Source organism: Manis javanica, chromosome 3 (assembly GCF_040802235.1).
Source record: "Manis javanica isolate MJ-LG chromosome 3, MJ_LKY, whole genome shotgun sequence".
Taxonomy (NCBI): domain Eukaryota; kingdom Metazoa; phylum Chordata; class Mammalia; order Pholidota; family Manidae; genus Manis; species Manis javanica.
The window spans coordinates 9,257,203-9,279,137 of record NC_133158.1 but is presented as its reverse complement, the minus strand read 5'-3'; the positions used below and the strand labels follow the sequence as shown (position 1 = coordinate 9,279,137).

At 34.9% G+C, this 21,935-nt stretch overlaps 1 protein-coding gene across 18 annotated transcripts in view; it reads left to right on the top strand.

Moving 5' to 3' along the window:
* FHIT (fragile histidine triad diadenosine triphosphatase) overlaps positions 1-21,935 on the top strand; it is a 1,286,968-nt gene that overhangs the window by 450,693 nt on the left and 814,340 nt on the right. The window contains exon 3 of one of the 18 annotated variants that reach the window (XM_073230789.1): positions 3,062-3,170. The exons of the other annotated variants lie outside the window; for them this stretch is intronic. Within the exon in view, the coding sequence (XP_073086890.1) occupies positions 3,104-3,170 (67 nt within the window). The 5' untranslated portion in view covers positions 3,062-3,103. The remainder of the gene's footprint in view (positions 1-3,061; positions 3,171-21,935) is intronic. 18 annotated transcript variants of the gene reach the window in all.

The following is a 21,935-nucleotide window of genomic DNA, read 5'->3' as shown; positions in this document are numbered from 1 at the left end:
TATTCTTGACCATTTCCTCTAAGAGCCCTTTCTATTTACCAGTGCTGTTTATAGCCCCATTTTCTTCCTTCTCCTTTCATGTCTTTTGAAGCGGAAGATAATGTGAATTTTGTTGCTCTTCAACTCCTGGTATATCTAATGCCATCAGACTGAATATGAGCTTTTAAGTATGAAGTACGTATTATCGTGGAGCTTATTACAGAGGTATTATTGTTAGTTTAATTGTTATGGCTAATCATTGATTGTGGTTTTTCTGGGTGCTTGAAATAATAATAATAATAATAATAATAATAATAATAATAATAATACTCTTTTTATAGTGCCTTTCATTTGAGGATCTTGAAAAGTCTGCATCCTAGAACACATATTTTTAAATTGTCATTCTCTATGTCATTTTCTCATCTGGCAAAAGTTTGAGGAGGAATATGCCAATGTATGATTTAAAAAGCCAAGAAAAATTTGTATTCATGAATCATGTTTTTTTTTTTTTGCAATTTACCCTCGTGGAGAAACAGGAGGAGGAATTTAGCTAGCTGGGATATTATTTCCAGAAAGCAATCCTGTGCCTTTTATAACAATTCTATGGCCTTTGTGTTGGCTTAGCATTAGCTCTGACTTGGTAGGTTTTGACTCTAACTTTAAATGTTGCTAAGATTGTTTGAGGCCTGCATTCTGCTTTTCTGACCAAAGTAAGGTGTTTTGGTCCAGTGCGCATGTGTTTTAAGGCTTTAAAAGAGAAAAAGTGTCTATGAATACATCCCCATCACTCACATCACATTTTGAAAAGTTCAAAATGAGTGAAACCCATAGTGCAATGTATCTGTACGTAAATGTGCATTTACATACATGGAGGTCGGTCATTAGGAAGAGGAGGCCTGTCAAACTACAGTTTGGTCTCTTGATGCTTCGGATGCCTCAGTAGTGAAAGTGGCAGGAGGTAAGTTCAGGTGGTCCCCAGCCCACCTATTTCTTGTAGCACTGCTGAACACTTGGGAGGTCTAACTTATTTTAAGCAATTGAAATTAATTGCTTCCATAAAGCAATTGCTTCAGTGAAACAATTATGACACGTTTTTAATGGAATCCTGATGAGTTTTGTTAAATCAGCACTTAACCCTCAGGGCCAGAATCATCTTCTCATGTCACTCGCCTCAGCGATAGTTCAGGCAACTTGGATTTCCCTGGAAGGGTTTCAGTTTGGCTTAGGTGATGCACAGAGTTTCCATCTGGCTGCTGTCAAGGGGCCCAAGGGAAATGAGTTGCTGGACTTGGGCTACATGGATTCTTATTGTTGTTCCTATCCATGGGAGAAATGAGGCCATGGACTCATGCCATGAATAATGAGGACTCTTCTTGTCACTCAGCGTGCACTCCTCTGCAAGGCTCGGAGGCCACAGTAGAAGACGGATAAGGCAGTTGTTCTCCATCACGGCAGCAAGTTGTAATCCCTTCTGGAGCTTTAAAAACTCTCAGATTCTTGGGTTCCACCACAAGATTCTGATTTACTTGGCCTTGGGCAGAGCCTGGCCATTGAAAAAGCTTAGAAGTTTAAAAATATCCCAGGCGATCTACTTGTTAGCCACATTGAACCTGCTTGGTGTCTAGTTTTTAGCAGGGCTAATATTCAAAACACTCGACAAGTGGTACAGCACTGAGCTCTTGCTCTGGCTCTGTACCAGGCACTGTACTAAGTTCTTCACAGGCATCACTCTGGCTGTCACAGTAACCATATGACTGAGCATGCATTAACGCATATAGTTGTTTATTTAACCAACATGTATGGGGCTCATCCGATGGGCCAGGTAGTGGGTTGGTCGTTGGAGGAGGGCCTGGGAATCCTTTCAGGGTTGATGACCTTTGAGCTGACATTTAAAGACTGAGGGGCTGTTAGCCAGGCCAAGAGGGGAGTGCCTGCTCTACAGGCAGGGAGGATGGCTTTTGTAAATGTCCTGTCGCCTCTGATGGCTAGTTCAAGAAGCTGAACAAAAACCAGGGCTTCTGGAGTAGAGGCAGCCAGGGGAACATGATGCAAGATCAAACACAGAGGCTGTAGGTCTGGTCTCTGGTCAAGGCTCTCAGCCTTCATTGTGCTCTGATTTCATTTGCATTTCCCAGCAGGTCTCTGATTGCAGTAGGTAAGAGAGAAACAAAAGTGGATGTAATGATTTGTGTCAAAAGTCATTGTAATGACTTGGGTCACCACTGCAGTAGATCTGGACAGAAAGAGGACTTGGACTAAGGTAGTGAAGGGAAAGAGCGAGGTGGGCATACTTGAATGATACTTAGATGGTGAAGTCCTCAGGATTTGGAGAGGGATTCAAAGGGGCAGGAGAGGAAAATGAATGTCTTCTCCAATTTTACTCTTATTTACTATTGTCCCCCTAATTTTCAGGTGAGCTGATGAGATGTAGAACAGTGCTTCTTAAACTTCAATGCATTCCGGGATCACCTGTGATCTCGTTAAAATGCAGATTCTGAGTCACTGGGTTTGCAGTGGGACCTGCTGTTCTGCCTGAGAAACTCCAAATGATGCTGATGCTGCTGGTCTGTGGACTCCACTTTGAGAACCAAGGACTTAGAGAAATAAAATAATTTATGATGTGGTGGAGTGATGCCTGTGCTTTTCACCGTATCTGGCCACTGCAAACACCAGATCTTCTTTATGATATTCTCTATAAATGTTATGGCTACTGGCAGATGGAGCTGTTGTAGACAACCTGGGAAGGTTATATACCAAGCTAAAATTTTGGGGTATTATCTGTAGACAGTTGGAGGCCATTGAAAATCTGTAAGCAGAGAAGGGTCCAATCAGGAAGCTTATATTATGGTTCTGGATGTATTTCCTGTGGTTATTTTGTTTGTTCATTTTAGTACAGCTCTCTTAGGTCAAATTGAAGTGCAGTTAAAAGGAAAAAACAGACTAGGGCTCAGAACTTTTTAAGTAATAGGGATGGTTTATTAGATCATCTACTCTGTAATGAGGGCAATAATTGGCTCTTATTTAGTGCTTCCTGTCCAATCATCCCAAGGCACTTTACTAATAAGCATCATCTTTCTTTCAGAGCTGAGGAAGCCAAAGAAGAGAGGCTAAGGGATGTGATGTGATGGGGTTGAATGCTAGGCATGCCTTCACCGTGTCTGTGGCATCTAGATTCTTCTGTCACAGTTCAGGTATATACTCGAGCATTTGCCTTAACTGCCTGATCTGTTGTCAGTATTTCGTGAATGTGTCCTATGGCCTGCTAGCCTAGTAAGAAACTAAATGAGGGAGAAAGTGTCAAACATTTGGAGAAGTGTTCCTCTCCTCTTTGGCAAGGTAGAAACACACACACACCAAAGGGCTCTGAGAAGTCCCACGGAAAAAGAATTTGTCCAACTTGGTGTAACTCAGTGGTTTTCCAAACTAATTTGACCTTGAAGTTACCACCAACTCTCTTCTCTCTCCTGAATCTTGACGTCCCATTAAATAGTTGTTCTGTCTGGTGGAGTTTATGAAATGAACTCTGTGTTCTGTACTCACAGGAAACTGTAGTCTTCCAGTATAGCAGTATCGGTGTCGGTTGACTAGACCTGGGTGCTTTTCTTGATCACTGGCAGATTTGGACTTTTGGCATCTAGGACAACAGAATCGCCTAGTTTTTACTTTGCTTTTACATAAGCCAGGTTCTTTTGCATCTGTTGAAACGACATGTTTTTACTTCAGGGTTAGTTGGAAGGAAATCATTGACTTATCTGCATGTTTCTGTGTTGTCTGGAAGGGGCAAGTTGTGCTTTTGTTTCTTTTCTTTGTTTCCACTTGTTTAATTTTATTTTGGCAGCGATAGAATCTTCCTTCCCACTCTGTTTCATATAAAGAGCCTAGGAACAGGACCATTGCCAGATACGGCATTTACATTTAGTCTTTTTTTTTTTTAATGTTAAGTACATAACATGAAACTCAAATGGTTTTTAAAAATATGAGTTAATTTGGTAATTTGAAAGAGAACACTTTGTCTTTTAGCATGAAGGATCTAAGGACCTTTCATAATATAAAGAAAGCCTTTTTTAAAAAAAATCAGACTACGTATAATTAGTATCACATGAAACCAGAAAATTCTGGCTAAATGAACTTCAAGATGTTGGTGAAAAAACATACAAAGGTGAGGTCCAGTACACCAAGAATGAAAATAAATGTAACAGAGGAGGATGGAAAGATGGATTTAAAAAAAAGTTATTGGGTATTTTAAAAGATGAATTTAGGGCTACTAAATAGACTGTCTTAATGATACCAGAGTTTACTAAATAGTCAGTGTTTCATCTTCAGTTTTCATAGAACTGGTTTTTTGTAGACACTATAGCATCCTTAGTCTAGAAAAATAGTTTTACATTATGGTAGGCAGCAGAATTGGCTATGAAACTCCCTGAAAATATAGATGCCCAGGCTTCTTCCCAAGAAATGCTAATTAGGTAGACCTAACATGGCACATAAAATGTATTTTCAGCCCCAAGACAGGAAATTCTGAGATAAAGTGAAGTTTGAGAAAACTGCTCTAGAATATTCTCTCAAGTTCTTTCATATCCAAAATTCACACAGTTTATTAAAATTGCAGATTCTAAGCTGCAACCTTCAACAACTATACCTTTATGGAAGATGTGCAGTATACAACCTACTCTGATGTTCAGATGGCCCTTTCTCACCCTCAGGTATTCTGCTTTAGGAGGCCCGTGTGGATTTCAGGATTGTGTATTTTTAGCAAGCACTCCACATGATTCTTATGAAAAGTGATTCAAGAATCATATTTTGAGAATCATTGCTCTAGAAACATGATTCAAAATAGACAGGTTCTTTGGATGGTGTATTAAATAGGGCCATAGGCTACCCATTCAGATAAAGATCCTGGCAGGTTAGTGTAGGTTGGCCATGCCTTCCTTACACGACAGATCTGGGCGACTATGCAGGCTTTGGTGCTACCAGGCTGCAGACAGATCAAATATCTTCTGTACATCTTTTCTGTAGGCAAGTCACAGCATTCCTCAGCTGCTGCTTGATGAAATGGTGAAAATTATTAATTTTATTAAGTTTTGACTCACACACTTTTTTTAGTTTTCTGTGCTGAAATAGAAAGTCAGTATAAAGAAATGCTGTTACATGATGAAGTGTCCTAGTTGTTTGAGAAAAAGCACTTGTGTCTGTTTCAGTTGAGAGCTGAACAATCCACTTTTATTTGAAACACCTTTTTTTTATTTGAAAGAACTATTGACAGATGAAATATGGTTATTCAAGTTTCAATATTTGTTGGGCATTTTCTCAAAAATGCATAAACTGAGCCTGCCACTTCAAGTAAACCATTGGACAGTATTTGTTGTTAGTGATAAAATTTAAGTCTTCAAGTAAAAATTAGAATTTTGGAAAATTTGTACCTGCTACCATGAGTTTGACAGCTTCCCAGTACTTAAAAGACTCTTCTGATGGGATCAATGGTAACATTAACAAATGTGATTATTTTTTATGAATCATATAATCATCTTTTTCATAAGCATATTAATGAAATGTGTCATCATTTGGGAGATCTGTATAATTCAGCAAGCCAATATTTTTGACAGGAGCAATGCATGTATTTACAAAATTTTGCATGGAGAATGAATCCGTTTAAAGTACAACATAGACCATGTAGTAGAGCAGTGAAACTATATTAATATCTTTTTCCATATTCCATACTGCAACTATTAAAGAAACTAGTGTTTATCAGGTGCTTTTTTTTTTATGCTTAGCAACATCAATGGCAATTGTATTTCATGTTTTTCAGTTAGACCAGAAGTGGAAATGGATTTTTTTCAGAATTTAACAATATTAGCAGCCTGACCTCAAATTGCATATATATTTTTTGAATGAAAATCCTGAAAATATTTGATTAACCCTTCCTAACCCCTCAGATATTTTTCACCAATATCCAGAATAAATATTTACTACATTGTATAAAGTACAAATTTGAAACAAGTAATGGAAAAGAAAAATAACTTAATCTGTTTTGCAAATAAAGTTGGAAAATAAATAGCAGTGGCAGCTACCTGATATTCTGAGAAACACTGTGAAGATATTTTCCAGGATGTACTTTCAATTATTTGCTGTTAGGCATTCAAATAGGTTATAAATATTTGAAGCATCTTTATTTCCTGTAACATTTAGTGTCTGTATTTACATTGCCCTCTTTTAAGTAGGTTTAATCTACTAAATCAATAAATTATTTGCCCACTCCCAACTCTGTTCCAACCCATAACTACAGTTGACCCACAGGGGATTACCTTAATCTCCTTTCTTCCTTTTCCTTTATTCTCTGACATTTTCAATGTCAACTGTCTCATAACTGCTCCCCAAATTCCACCAAATCACCCATTTATCAGGCAAAGCTGTATTAAACCTGCTGCAGTAATGGAGAACACATTTACTTAATATGTCTCAGAAAGCTCAAGTCAGGAACAGGTATTTATATGAGTTTTTGGTGTGGGCTCATGTGGCTTAAGGCAGATCTTTCAATGTGGCGCTCCAGCTGGGACGGGGCTAAATTCATGATGGACTGTTTTAGAATTGGTGGACACAGTGAGGTGAGGGATTTGAAATGAGCCTTGATATGTAAACAGTTGTTTGTTCATAAAGGTGTTTGCCCAGGTAAGCAGTCTAGTGTCCTATTACCCATACAAAGAATGTATATTTGGTCAGATAAATTGGTTTTCAAAAATTTCTCGAGGCACGTAGTACACGTATGTATTGGTTCCATTCTTTTCTTCCTGGGCAAGAATTTCTTGGAACACACAGTAAAGTCATGTTGACATAGGAAGCCACATGTTGCACAAATACCATGGGCACATTTCTAGAGTCTTTCAGAAAGAATAAGTGGGAGACAGATTTCTACTATTTCTTAGAAACCTTCTGGGACCTAAAGACAAAGAGCAAAACTCCTTTTGGGCCAACTCCATTTGTTATACTCTACACTTCATACCCCAGACATGATAATTAGATGTTATAAGCCTCCGAATGTCAAAAGCTATCTGTACACATGATTTCCCATCTTCCTAGAATGCTGTTTTCTCACTTACTTTACCTAGTAGGAGTCTACTTCTCTTTCAAATCCTTCATTACCAGCCTTGAAAATTCAGGTTTTGATTACCTTCTCCTTAGTAACATTATAATACCCCTAGAGCATATCTGTCACCGAATCTTTACATTTCATTGTGATTGTCTATCTCTCTTCTTAACTAGACTTTGAGCTTCTCAAGGCAGAATTGTGTCCTTTTTCATACATTCCCCAGAATCTAACACAGTAGTAAATAAATACCCAATCAATGTTTGTTGAATATGTGACTGAATGAAATCCATGGGTGGATGACTGAATAGATGGGGACATGGATGGATAGAAGGTTGAATGGTTTTATATAGAATTTGTAGAAATAAGTTTTTCATTTCTTCTTGGAGAAGGAGTGGAAGAGAGATATGGTTTCCAGAACTTTATGGCTGATTATACATACAAGTCCTTTTCTTAACCTTATTTTTATTCAATGAATATTTATTAGTTTCATTCCATAAGCCAATGATTGTGCTATATGTTAGAATGTAGTCCAGAGCCCCAGGAGTCTCTGTTTCATAGGACACATTTCCAGAGCTTTGAGAGACTGTAATCATAAATAGAGACAGAATTGGGCAGGAAAATCCTTGGGAATTTGAAGTGAAATTCAGACTCCTGAAAAAGTGAATGAGATTTTTCTTAATGCAAAACTCTGTTGCCCTACCTCTAGCATGAGATCATCTGGGCACGTAGTGTACCGTAGTCACAGTTTCAGGGATTAAGACACGGGTATCTTTGGGGTTGGGACATTATATTTGCTTATCAGACTTTAACCTCTGGTCTCTAAGATGATAAGCAAGATGCATTCATGCCATCCCAACGTCCCCAAAGTCTCAGCCCATTACACAATTGATACAACTACATTATGTTGTGATGAATACCTCCTTTATTTTAAGTGACAATTAGTTTAAGATAATTACTTTCCTCGCTAGCAACCAAAAGCAGTCTGTGGACTGATGCTAGATGCGACAGTGTGGAAGAGAATAGTTTTTGGATTTGGAGTTTAGACTTTTCAATGGATCATAGACTAAAACCATCTCCCTTTTCCTTTATGAAATATTTTATGAGGGTTGTTTTCCTCTTAAATTCAAGAGTACCTTCACTCCTACAGAGGGATCAGTATGAGCCCTTTCAAGACTGCAGGGGCCATACAACTTTAAAACACTGGCATTGCCAAATCATTCCTCTAATAAACACTTGACAATTCAGAGAAGACAAAGAAAAACCACTGTTCATCCAATATTAGTTGATTATAATACCAGGTAATATGTTAACTTTAGATCAAATTTTGTATTTAGTTTAAGTGTAGCTTTTATTTCCCTCTCCTTCCCTTTTCTAATCTCTTTTTTTTCATCCAATTCTGCATTACAAGATCTCTTTTTGTCTTTTAGTTCTAATTCTCTATGGCTCTCTTCTCTTATTAATTTGGTATGTTTCATATGAATTTTTGTTAATAAATAAGCCTACACGTATACTTGGATCTGAGCTAATGACTTTTCTAGTCTAGTTACATACAAAAACATTGGTAAAGGCAGGAATGATGTTGGTTAGGATAAATTTTCCTTAAAAAATATTAGTAGTTTTAAAAATCACATATTTAACATTATTTCCTAGTTTTATTGAAAAATAATAAACATGTATCACTGTGTAAGTGTAAAGCATACAGTTTGATGATTTAATTCACATATATTGTGAAATGATTCCAGCAATAGATTCGGCTAACATCCATCTTCTCATATGGATACAATAAAGAGAGAAGAAAGAAGTAAAGAGTAAAGAAAAAAATTCTCGTGATAAGAACTTTTAGGATTTACTCTCTTGACAACTGTCATAAGGAGTGCTAGCTATATTCGTCATGGTGTGCATTAATCTGTAGTACTTACTTATCTTGTATCTGAAAGTTATTCCTCTTGACCATCTTCCTCCAATTCTCCTTGCCCCGTCACCTGCCTCTGAGAACTGCAAGTTTGATATCTTATGCTTTGGATTTGTTTGTTCGTTTGTTTTTTGGATTCTACATATAAGTGAGATCATATGATATTTCTTTCTCTGTCTGACTTATTTCACTTCTTATAATGCCCTCCAAGTCTATGCTGTTGCAAATGGTAGTATTTTCTCATTTTTTAAGGCCAAATAATATTCCATTGTGATTCCATTGTGTGTGTATGGGTGTATACTACAGTTTCTTTATTCACTCATCCACCACTTAGGTTGTTTCCATGCCTTGGCTATTATAAATAATGGTGCTATGAATATGGGGGTGTAGATAAATTTTCAAGTTAGTGTTTTCATTACCTTTGGATATATTTCCAGAAGTGGAATTCATGGGCCATGTGGTAATGCCATTTTTAGTTTTTTGAGAATCCCCCATACTATTTTCTACAGTGGCTGCACACCAATTTACAATCCCATCAACAGTGCACAAGGATTCCCTTTCCTCCATATCCATGCCAGCATTTGTTATCCCTTATTTTCTGATGATAAACATTCTAATAGGCATAAGGTGACATCTCATTGTTTTTCACTTTGTATTTCCCTAGTGACTAGTGATGTTGAGCATCTTTCTATGTACCTGTTGGCCTTCTTTGGATAAATGTCTATTCAGGTCCTTTGCTTATTTTTTAATTGGCTAATTTGTTTTTTTGCTATTAAGTTGTTTGAGTTATATTGAGTTAGATATTAACCACCAATATTACTTGAAAATATTTTTTCTCATTCTGTATTTTCTTTTCACTTTGTTGATGATCTCTTTTGTTGTGCAGAAACTTTTTTAGTTTCATGTAGAGCCACTTGTTTATTTTTTTATTGTTTTGCTTGTACTGAAGGTGTCATGTCCAAAAAAAATCATTATTAAGACCCATGTGAAGAAGCTTTGTTCCTATGTTTTCTTCTAAGAGTTTCATGGTTTCCGGTCTTACATTTAAGTCTTTAATCCATTTTGAGTTAATTTTTGTGAGTAGTATAAGATAGGGGTCTAATTTCATTCTTTTACATGTGAATATCCAATTATCCAAGTACCATTTATTGAAGAGCTTATCTTTTCTTCACTGAGTATTTTTGGCTCCCTTGTCAAATGTTAGTTGACTGTATGTGTTTGGGTTTATCTTGGGGTCTTGATTCTGTTCCACTGGTCTGTTTGTCAGTTACATGTTGATGACTACAGTATAGCTTGAAATCAGAAGTGTGATGCCTATTGCTTTGCTGTTTTTTCTCAGGATTTCTTTGGCTAATCAGGTCTTTTGTGGTTCCATATAAATCTTAGGAGTTTTTTTTTTTTTTACTACTGTAAAAAAATGTTATTGGAATATTGATAGGGATTGCATTGAATCTATAGATGGCTTTTGGTAGTAATGACATTTTAGCTATATTAATCTTCTAATATATGAACACAAGATAGTTATTTTTTGTCTTTGGTTCTCTTCATCAATATTTTGTATTTTTTCATCCTAGAGAACTTTCACATCCTTAAATTTATTTCAAAGTGTTTTATTGTTTTTGATAGCATTATAAATGGGATCAATTTCTTAATGTCTTTTTAAGAAATTTCACTGTTAGTGTATAGAAACACTACTGACTTTTGTATGTTACTTGTTTATCCTGTAACTGTACTGAATTCATTGATTAGATACCAAAGTTTTTTGGTTGAGTCTTTAGGATTTTCTACATATAAAAATCATGTCTGCAAATAGACACTCTTACTTCTTCCTTTTCAGTTTTGATACTTTTTCTTTCTTTATGTCTTGTCTGATTGCTCTAGCAAGGACTTCTACTAGTATGTTGAATATAAATGGTGAGAACGGACGTCTTTGTCTTCTTCCTGATCTTAGAGGAAAAGCTTTTATCTTTTTGACATTGAATATGATGTTTGCCTTGGGCATGTAATATATGGACTTTTTTATATTCAGATGTATTTGTCCTTGTATGTCTAATTTAAGAGCTTTTAACATGAATTAATGTTGAATGCTTTTTCTGTGCCTAGTGCGATGATCATATAATTTTTTTCTTTCATTCTATTAATGTGATGTATTACATTGCTTAATATGGATATGTTGTATTACCCTTGCATCCTAGGGATAAACCTCACTAGATCATGGGGAATGATCATTTTAACGTGCTATTGAGTTCCATTTGCTACTATTTTATTGAGAACTTTTTCATCTATATTCATCAGGAATACTGGCCTGTAGTTTTCTTTCCTAGTAGTATCCTTTTCTGGTTTAGGCAACAGGATAATGCTGGCCTCATCAAATGAGTTCGGGTGTGTTACTTCCTCTTTGATTTTTGGAAGTGTTTCATAAGGATTAGTGTTAATTCTACTTTAAATTTTTGGTAAAATTCACTAGTGAAGCCATCTGATCCTGGAATTTTCTTTGCTGGGAGATTTTTTATTACTAGTTAAACCTCCTTACTAATAATTGGTACATCCAGATTTTCTATTACTTCCTGATTTAGTCTCAGTAAGTTGTATGTTTCTAAGAGTTTTTCTATTTCCTCTAGGTTGTCCAGTTTGTGGGTATTTAGTTTTTCAAAGTAGCCTCTTATGAGCATTCAAATTTATGTGGTATCAGCTGTAATGTCTCCTTTTTCTTTTATAATTTTATTGATTTGGGTCCTTTCTATTTTTACCTTGGTTAGTCTAGTTAAGGGTTTGTCAATTTTGTTTATCTTTTCAACGAATCAACTCTTAATTTGGTTAATCTTTTCTATTTCATTTATTTTTACTATTTTTATCTATTTCATTTATTTCTGCTCTAATCTTTGTTATTTCTTTTCACCTGATAACTTTGGCCTCCATTTATTCTGTTTGTAGTTCCTGAAGGTGTAGAGTTGGCTTATTTATTTGGCATCTTTTTTGCTTCTTAATGGGGGCAAGTTATTATGAAGAACTGCTTCTGTTGCATCCCATAAGTTTCTGGTGTGTTGATTTTTATTTTTGTTTGGTTTAATAAACTTTATTTTTCCTTTAATTTCTTCTTTGCTATATAGGTTGCTCAGGAGAATGTGGTTTAGTTTCCGTGTATTCATGAGTTTTCCAGTTTTTCTCATATGATTGATTTCTAGTTTCACGTCATTGTGGTCAGAGAAGATACTTGGTATGCGTTCCAACTTACTGAATTTGCTAAGATTGTTTTGTGGTTTAACGTATGGTCTACCCTAAAAAATGCTCCATGTGAATTTGAGAAGAATGTGTATTACGCTGTAGGGTAGAATTTTCTGCGTATGTCTTTTAGGACCATTTGGTCTACAGTGTTGTTCAAATCTGCTGTTTCTTTATTGATTATCTGTCTGGATATCTATCTATTGTTGAGAGTGGAGTATTAAAGTCCCCAATTATTATTGTATTATTGCTGATTTTTCTTTTTAGTTCTGTTAGTTTTTGCTTTATATATTTAGATGCTCTGATGTCTGATGGGTACATAAATATTTACAATTGTTATAGCTTCTTGATGTAGTAAAACCCCTTTATCATTATATAATTGTCTTCTTTGTCTCTTTTACAATCTCTAGTTTAAAATCTATTTTTGTCTGATGGAAGCGTAGTTACTCTTGCTTTTTTTAGGTTACCATTTGCTTGAAATTATTTTTATATCTGTTCATTCTCAATTGTGTGTCTCTGAGGATAAAGTGAGTCTGTTGCAGGTAGCATGTTGTTGGATCTTTTGCCTTTTCTTGTCTTAATTCAATCATTTGATGTCCTGATTGGAGAATTTAATCCATTTATGTTTAAAGCAATTATTGATAGATAGGGACTTATATTGCCTTTTTGTGATTTCCTGATTGTTTTCTAGATCCATTGTGCCTCGTTTCTTATCCTGCTGTATTTTTTTTGTGTATTTTGGTATCAAAAGGCTTTGACTTTATAACTGTGTTCTTTTGTATAATTATTACTAGATTTTTCCCTTGTGGTTACCATGAGGCTTACATAAAATATCTTACATTTATAACACCCTACTTCAAACTGATGACAGTTTAGCTTCAATAAAATTCATATAGTTTATACCTTTAACTCTCCTCCCCCTCACATTTTAGGTTGTTGCTGTTACAATTTGCACATTTTAAAAATATTGTGTAACTAATAACAGCCTATTTTATTTATGGTTATTTTTGCTATGTTCATTTTATTAAAAACTAGAAGGTGTAATTGAGTTATGTACCACTGTACCATACTGCAGAATCTATGACTGTATAGTTAACATTACCAGAGAGATTTATGCCACCTTGGTGTGTTCTTAAGATGTTACTTAGTGTTCTTTTACTTCCACTCAAAAAAACCCCTTTGGCATTTCTTGTAAGGTAGGTCTGGTACCAATGAACTCCCTCAGCTTTGTTTGTTCAGAGAAATCTTTATCCAGCCTTCATTTCTAAAGGACATCTTTACCTGGTATAGAATTCTTAGTTGACAATTATTTTCCTTCAGTAAGTTGAATATGTCATCCCATTATCATCTGGCCTAAAAGGATTCTGTTGAGAAATCTTCAAATAATCCTATCTATGGGAGTTCCCTTGTATGTAACTTCTCTCTTTTCTCTTGATGCTCTTAAAATTCCTTGTCTTTGAATTTTGACAATTTAATTGTAATGTGTTTGGTGTAGCCCTTTTCAAGTTCAAGCTATTTGGGATCCTTTGGGCCTCATGGATATGAATATACATTTCTCTCCCTGGATTCAAGAAGTTATCAGCCACTATTGCTTTAAATATACTTTGTATGCCTTTCTTTTTTCCTTCTCCTTTTAGCATTCCCATAATGCAAATAATGTTTCTTTTCAGTGTGTTTTATAATTGCTATAGGCGTTTTTTACTTTTTCATTCTTTTTTCTCTTTGCTCCTCTGCCTGAGTAATTCCCAACATCCTGTCCTCCAAGTTGCTAATTCTTTATTCTGCATGTTCAAGTCTACATTTGAAGCTCTCTACTGAATTCTTCAGTTCACTTATTGTAGTTTTCAACTCCAGGATTTCTGTTTTGTTTTGTTTTGTTTTTTTGATAGTTTCTATTTTCTTGTCAAACTTCTCATTTTGTTTGTTCATTGTTTTCCTAATTTCTTTAGTTACAACTTAATTGTCTGCCAAGATTCTTGTGCTGGTTCTTGCAAGCCCCTCCCTACTTCTCTGTCAGTTACATTCCCACTGGTGCAAGATCAGAGTAGAAACTCCCACAAAGCAACCTCAGTGCTTAGGATGGTGATTCCCCCACCCAAAGCCCTGGGCTCTCTCTTCCCACTGGGGTAGCGCAGAAGCTCAGGGGAGATGTCTCCTTGTGATGCTGCACTGGCCTGGGATGCCAGTCAGCATGTAAACACTTCACTTACTCTTCTAATGTGCTCTGTCTTGGTCTCTGTGGTGCAGAGTGCTTTATCCTTACTCACTGTGTTCTAGGATTCTCTCAGCAGTGTCTTTTAGACTTTAATTTTTCTTCTTGTGAGGGGGAGTGAAGTCAGAAATTACCTATGTTACCATCTTGGTGATGTTACTTCGATTTGTCAAGTTTTCATGCAGTATCCAGGAAAAATAATCACACTTATTTGAGAAAGCTATGAAAATACTCCTCCTCATTTTTCTTGACATACTTCAGTCAAAACAATATATCTTGACACAATACAGAAGCAGATATGACAATCCACTGGTCTTCTATTAAGCCAAACATTAAAAAGATTTTCAAAACTGTGAGCTAATACTTTTGTTTGCTTTGGAAAATATATTATGTATGATAACATGTAATAGTTTTTTTCTTTTATTTGTCATTTTAGAATGAATTAATAGTGTTTTCAAACTTTTCTGGTTTTATTTCTCACATGGCAAATAATATACATCAGAAAAAGCTCTTTGGGACTTTAATAATTTTTAAGAATGTGAATGGTCTTGAGACCTAAATGCTTGAGAACTGCTGGCCTAGAGAAACATTTACAAAGATATTCCACAGAATGCTCTCTCTTGAGATCCTCAACAGAAGCCCAGAAGCGAAAAACCAAAGGCAGCATAAAGCAGGAAGATTTTGGTTGTTAGATAAGTTTAGGAATGCCTTTAGCAACAGCCCCATACAGAAATTCTCAGTTTATAATTGAACATTAAAGGTTCACTTGAACTTTGTTCAGCTCTCACTCTTTCCTAAATTCATTTGATCATTAAAATCTGTTTTCTATGGGATAACTGTGGGAAATATTGTTCCTTTGCCAATAGTGAATGTTATAATTTTAAATCATTTCCAATATGACAGGTTAAAAAGTGGTATGTTATTATTCATTGGCTTCTAAAATCTGGAAGTTTTATTTAAAGGTCAGTAATATTTTTCCTTTAGCATAGCCTCCAGACACTAACTTCTCTACCATGCCACTGGGGAGGTTGAGTTTGGCAACTACAGAATATTTTACTGTGTTCTGGCTTTTCAGTTTTAAACTTGGTTGTTTATTGGACTTGAAAGGCAGGCAAATTAATGCCAACCAGTGACGGCAAAAATGTGTTCATGGGTCTTACACATTAATGGACTTTAGAGGATCTTTGCTCTAGGACAGAAGGCAATTAACTCAGCAATCTGTGCCTTTGCTTGAAATGAATGTCCTTTTTGTAAGATCTGATTTGTCCTTTTTGAGTTGGTGGTGGCTCAATCATATATGCTATCTGATTTGGTTTCCTTAAGGGGAATTACCCATTATCACTGTGTAAATAAACAGGGTCAGTTTTAACACCATGTATATTTCTCCTAGTAAATGATGATCCACTTGAATTCTAGTTTAGGAATTGGTTTGCTGATTGCAATTCCTTAGCTGCTAAGACAAAATTACACTTGAAGATAAGCCTTGCTAACAGCTGTATTTCCACTTCTAGGAATCTATCCTAAAGAATAAAAAGAATGCAACTTAAAAATCCACTTATAAAAGTATTCTGTATAGTTATTTATAATAACCAACATAGAAAACAATGAAAATGTTGGCACATGTAGAAACAATGAAAAATTATAGTATATTCATGTAAAAAATGCTATACAGACATTTAAAAATCTAATTTTAAGACTAAAGATACAGAACAATTTCTCCAACATAATATCAATGAGTACAGAAGGGTAGAAACTTCATGATATATATGTTGTTTAGATTGTTTTCTAAAAATATTTTTCCAGTTTACCTTCCTACCAGCATCTTTGGGCTTGCTTCTTTCACTGCAAACTTGCCAACTATGAGTGTTATTTTAAGTAATATTTTTTCCAATTTGATAGGGTAAAATGATATGTCATTCTTATATTAAGGAGGCACTCCACAGGGAAGACAAAGCACAGTAATTGGCATTTCCAGAAAAGATTTGACTCTAATTGCTACCTTGTAGACAAAACTTTGGGCAGCACTGACTACGGATGGGCTTACTCTGATTACTGACACATGAAATCTCCCAGGCTCTGGCAGAAAGTTCTAGAGCCCAGAGAGGTGATTTGAGTCAAATTAAAATAACTAAGAAAATACCACATTAATCAAAGTTAGCCATTTGCAATTTGTCCTTGGCTAGATTAAATAAATACTACTCTAAGGTCATCTCCATCTATGTGTAAAACCCTCATATAAACATTTAAAGAGACTGGGAGGCAAAGAGAGAATATATGCCTGTCAGTCTCCTGAGTGTCAGAGGTTTTGCCATTATAAAGTATTAGTGGATCATAGAATTGTCAGAAAAGTGATTAAAATTGTCATCATGGTTTCCATTTTTTATACCCTTTACTTAGAGCATGTATGCAAAAGGGTTGCAAAATGCCTTTGGGCTTTTTTTTTCTGGAGCCTCTAAAGGGATTTGTTGCCTGTTTCCATTCCCTGCCACTCACCACAGATGTGCCAGTCATGCCTGCAGAAATCTTTTGTCATAGTCATATTGCAACTGGGTAGAATATTGAAGGAAGTGTCAAAAATGTAACCATGTGAAAAGAATCAGAAGGTGGTGGTGTTATTCAGAGAGTTTGCTTCCGGCTTGGACTGTGGTCTATGTGGAGCAGGCTGAGTATCTCATTTCAGCAGTGCAATTATTTCTCTGACAAGATAAGAAAAGATGCAACTTCCACATGTTGCTTCACTAATTCATGTACTCATTTTCTTTGTGATTTCATCTAAAAACATCTTTTGAGATCTCTGTTGTTATTGATTTTTTTTTTTGTCTTTGAATGATGAAAATGGACAAAAACAGAACTCAGCAAAATGTAAATGAATCAGAGTAAATAGGATGCAAGAATATATTTTGCAGATCCGGGATGGAAATAGAGATATTTGTTTTCCTTTTTTGAGGGGAATCATAAAACTTTCCATGGTGCATCAGACACTGTGTTCTACATTCTCTATTCCCAGAAGTTTAAAATGGGACAAAAAATACTTTCAAATTTGGGGATTATTATTGTGCATTCTGACAATGCATTAAGTGTTTATTCTAACACAGAGTTTTGTCCTTTAACCCTAACATGATCCTTTATAAATACTGTGAGTTTCTTCTTTTAAAAATAATGGTTCCACTTTTAATGTTATCACTTTGTGCTTTTACATAGTGCAGTTTCATATTAGAATTATAATGATATTCCAGATACAAATTTAAAAAATTTATTCTGGCTTGGGTCATGGAAAATAGCTATTGTCTATTGATTAAAAGATACCAGGACATTGGCCTGTGCATTGTTGAGATATATTTTTGAGAATGCTTTAACAGAAAATATATACTTCTAATATATTCTCATTTAAACGAAAGACTATTTTCAAACTTTATCATATAATAGAGTGGTCAAATATTAAGATAATTAGCCAGTGATGGCTGGGGTGGGAAAGTAGAGGTTGATGGTGAATGTGGAGGAAATGCATGAGTAGCTTCTTAACTGAGCTGCAAAATGCTTCGACTCCTTTCAATAGGTATCTGTTGAATTTTAAGGTTTTGTGTAGACGTGTGTACCATTTACAACTGCATGAATATGTTCATCAAACACTTGCACATATTTCCTAGAAACTATGAATTTCAAAACTGTATTTCTCTCCAAGGGATTCAGTAATGGTATAAAAACACTACAGCCAAGTGGTCCTTACAGACCAATATTGAATTTCAAACTCTTTCAATAGAATTGATCTTAAAAACACATTAAACCAGAATTAGTGTCCTTTACTCCCATTATGTTTCTTTCTTATCTTATTTTGTGATTCTTTTTGTAACTTTTGTGGTGAACAGCTTTCACTTTATTAGCCTTGTAGCCTGGCTGTGCAAAAAAGGCAAAGGTCCTCTTTCCCTTTGGTATCCATTTTCATTTCTGTAAAAGAGTCATTGATGATCTTTATTGTCACTTTCCTCTCTAGAGGTCTATGTTTATGCTGCTTTCCTCTTTTATCCTGCATTTGTTATATATTTACTGTGAGGATAAAATATAAAAAAGTGTCATTAAAGTAGTGTGAAAATTGTGATGTGGTATAGAAATATAAACTATGACTGTTGCTATGTGGTATCATTCTCTGTGACTACTCTTATGTCTAGATAAGATTGCATTAAGTGTAAAGTATCTTAAACTTAAAAAACAATCCACAGTGGACTTAATATACCGTATGTACTAAAGAAACACTCTTGGACTGGTTCATTCTTAAGCTGGGGATGGTTTAGCTTTTGGACAGAGTGGCAGTCATATGAAGCTCACCACCCAAATAGTTCACTTTTAGGCATTTCAGAAGACTTAAGGCCGGGCTGATATCTAAGAGGTAACAATATATTCCAGAATTCCGTATAACCCAGCACTTGATGCTCAGATTTGAAAACACTGTTTATAAGAAGCAGTTATAATGATTTATCAGAGGACTGGATGGTGAACAAAATGTGACCCATGACTTAGTTGGACCTCTCTGTTCTACCATTTGATTTATGTTTAAAATCCAGCTAGAATGATGTTGGAGATATTCAGATGCAAAGCTAATTGCAAAAAAAAAAGAAGTTTCAAAGTTGCATTTATGTCTCTTTGTGCCTAGAGCAAACTCTTGATCCACGTAACAATAACCCCTTGAAATGCCATTTAGGTTGGAAGTGCTGATGCAACACTAATGATTTTAGAGCAAATATGTTCCCCTAATTTCTTCCATCTGCTATGAATAAAAGGATATGAGTATGAAATCTGGGAGAGTTGTAAAGAAAATTGTTTCTGAGAAAAGTTGGGCAAATATTTTTAAATGTGTGCAGGTGTGAGGGAAGAATAATTCTTTAAAAAATTTTTATTTTGTCAAGTGTTTTAAAAAATAGGAGCTTTATTATAGCTCAATGGAAAGTTCTAGAATTTTTCTGCATAATTTTACTAAGACTCCAGGAGAGTACCAATGACCTGAAATCCAACTATCTAGGTTTTATTGTGACACAGTCCTGATGATTCAGATGAAAACATTCCCTATGGGTTTCTTTAGAGGTTCTAGCAAGGGATGAGGGCTACTTCTATACCCTTGACCATAGAATAATCCTTTTCTTTCTTTGAGGCTTGTCTTCTTTTGATTCTTTTGATTCAATCCACATGAAATAGTATGAGAGGAAAGAGATATGCACCCTCTTAGCTTTGTAGTCAACTCTACTAATCAATACTGGCCCTAGATTTTTGAAGAAATTCTATAGCCATTCATTTGAGAAATCTAGAAAAAAAGTAGTGATTCTTTAAGAGCATACACATTATCAATATTACATAAGAAAAGATAAAATATTGTAATGCCAATAATCATAGAAGAAAGTGGAAGATTGTTAAATGGGCCATCAAAAAAGTCACCAGGCCCAGATGGTTTTACAGCTAACTTAGATCTCAGCTTTAAAAATAGATACTTCCTATCGTTATCACATAATTCAAAACTATAAAGAAAGAGGAAGGAGCCTAAAGTCATGTACAAATCTAACATAACTTCATATCAAAATGTGATATAGATAGCTGTGAAATGATATTTATACCAATTTCATTATTATATGTAGAAGTATATAATTAAAGAAATAGCAACTTAAGTCCATCTGCTTATGAAAATATAATAATATGTTTGATATAGGGTTTATTTCAAAAACTATGAGTTGGTTCCAAATTGGAAATTTATCCACACCATTCAACACATCAGCAAATTAAAAAATAAAAATAATATGATTATATTAATACATTCTATATCTGTTTCTTAGGGCTGTTGTAATAAATTTCCAAACTGGGTGGCTTAATACAACAGAATTTTTTATCTTTCACTTCTGGATGCCAGGGGTCTGAAAGTGAGGTGCCCATAGGATCATGTTTTCTCTGAAGACTCCAAGGGATGATGCTTCCTTGCGAGTTCCTAACTTCTAGTCGTTGCCGGCCGTCCTTGGCATTCAGACACATCACTCCAATCTCTGCCTTTGTCATCACATGGAGTTCTCCCTGTGTTTGTATCTCTATTTTCTTTTCTTTTGAGGACACTACTCATTGGATTATGGTCTGTCCGAATCTTCATCTTGCTTAACTAATTTGATCTGCAAAAACCCTTTTTCAAAATAAAGTCACCTGAGGCTCCAGTGGCCATAGATTTTGGAGGAACTCTATTCATCCCAGTACATGTGGCAAAAAAGCAGTTTGATAAATATTAGAAATTTCTAATAACTATGTAAACAATCTGGGCGTAAAAGGAAGTTAATTAAATGTAATGAAGAATATTTATGAAAACCACCGTTACATTACTGTAAACAATGAAACATAAAAGCCATTCCTGTTAAGACCAGGACAATGCAGAAGGATATTTGCTGTCAATGCTGTTACTTAACAGTGTGTTTGTTGTGGGTTCTATGTTATATAAATAACAATAAAATTAAGCATTATAAATATTGGAAAAAAATAAAATTATCTCCTTTTACAGATGATGTGATTATATTCCTAGAAACTTAAGACTGTGTTACAGACATTACTAAGAAAACATGTAAATTAGATGGCCATAAGGTAAATATATAAGAATCTCAGCTTCTTACACCTTTAGTAACCAGTTACCTAGTAACAGAAAAAAATTTCAATTATGTGAACAAAAAATATAATGTCTTTAGTAATAAATCTAATAAGAAAGAAAATAGTCATATTATATTTCCTAATATATGCAATTCCTTCCTAAAATAGTACACTTTAATGGTATTTCGGTCAGAATGGCAATAGGCTTTTATTTTTACTCTTCCTCCTAGACACTAAAACTTAATATAAAGTTGCTGTTATTAAAATGGTATGTTATTGGTCATGAGAAAGATTGATCAATGAATAGAAAATAGAGTCAGAAACAGATCCAATTATATAATGAGTTTAGTCAAAGTGGCTTTTAAATACAATGGGAAATGTATGTTTATATAAAAAATGATATAAAAACTGACTTTTCATGTGTAAGTTATAAATTATAGTCCCCTATTTCTCACCATATAAAAAAGGGTAATACATTTCAAATGAACTTAAGGTATAAATTCACAACATTAAACAATATAAATATTAGAAAACTAAGAATTCCTGTACACTGATGAGATAAAGTTATACATCATATTGAAATAAGTAGCTGAAGATATTAATTGGCCATTCACAAAAGAGAAAACTTAAATAACCAACGGACTTATAAAAATCTGCTCAGTCTCACTAGCAGTCATGGAAATATAAATTCAAATCATAATGAGGAAGTAGAAAGTTTTCATACCCTGATAAGCCTGCAAATATCTATCAAATTAATAGTGTACCTGCTCTTTGACACTGTAGCTCTATTATTAGGAATCTTTAATCTGTCATATAAATGTGTATTCAAGGATGAGTGCTGTATTGCTTGAACTGGCAAAAACGAAACAGAGCAAGACAAAATGTTAACTGAAAATAGCTTTATTAACAGGGAAATTTTTGAA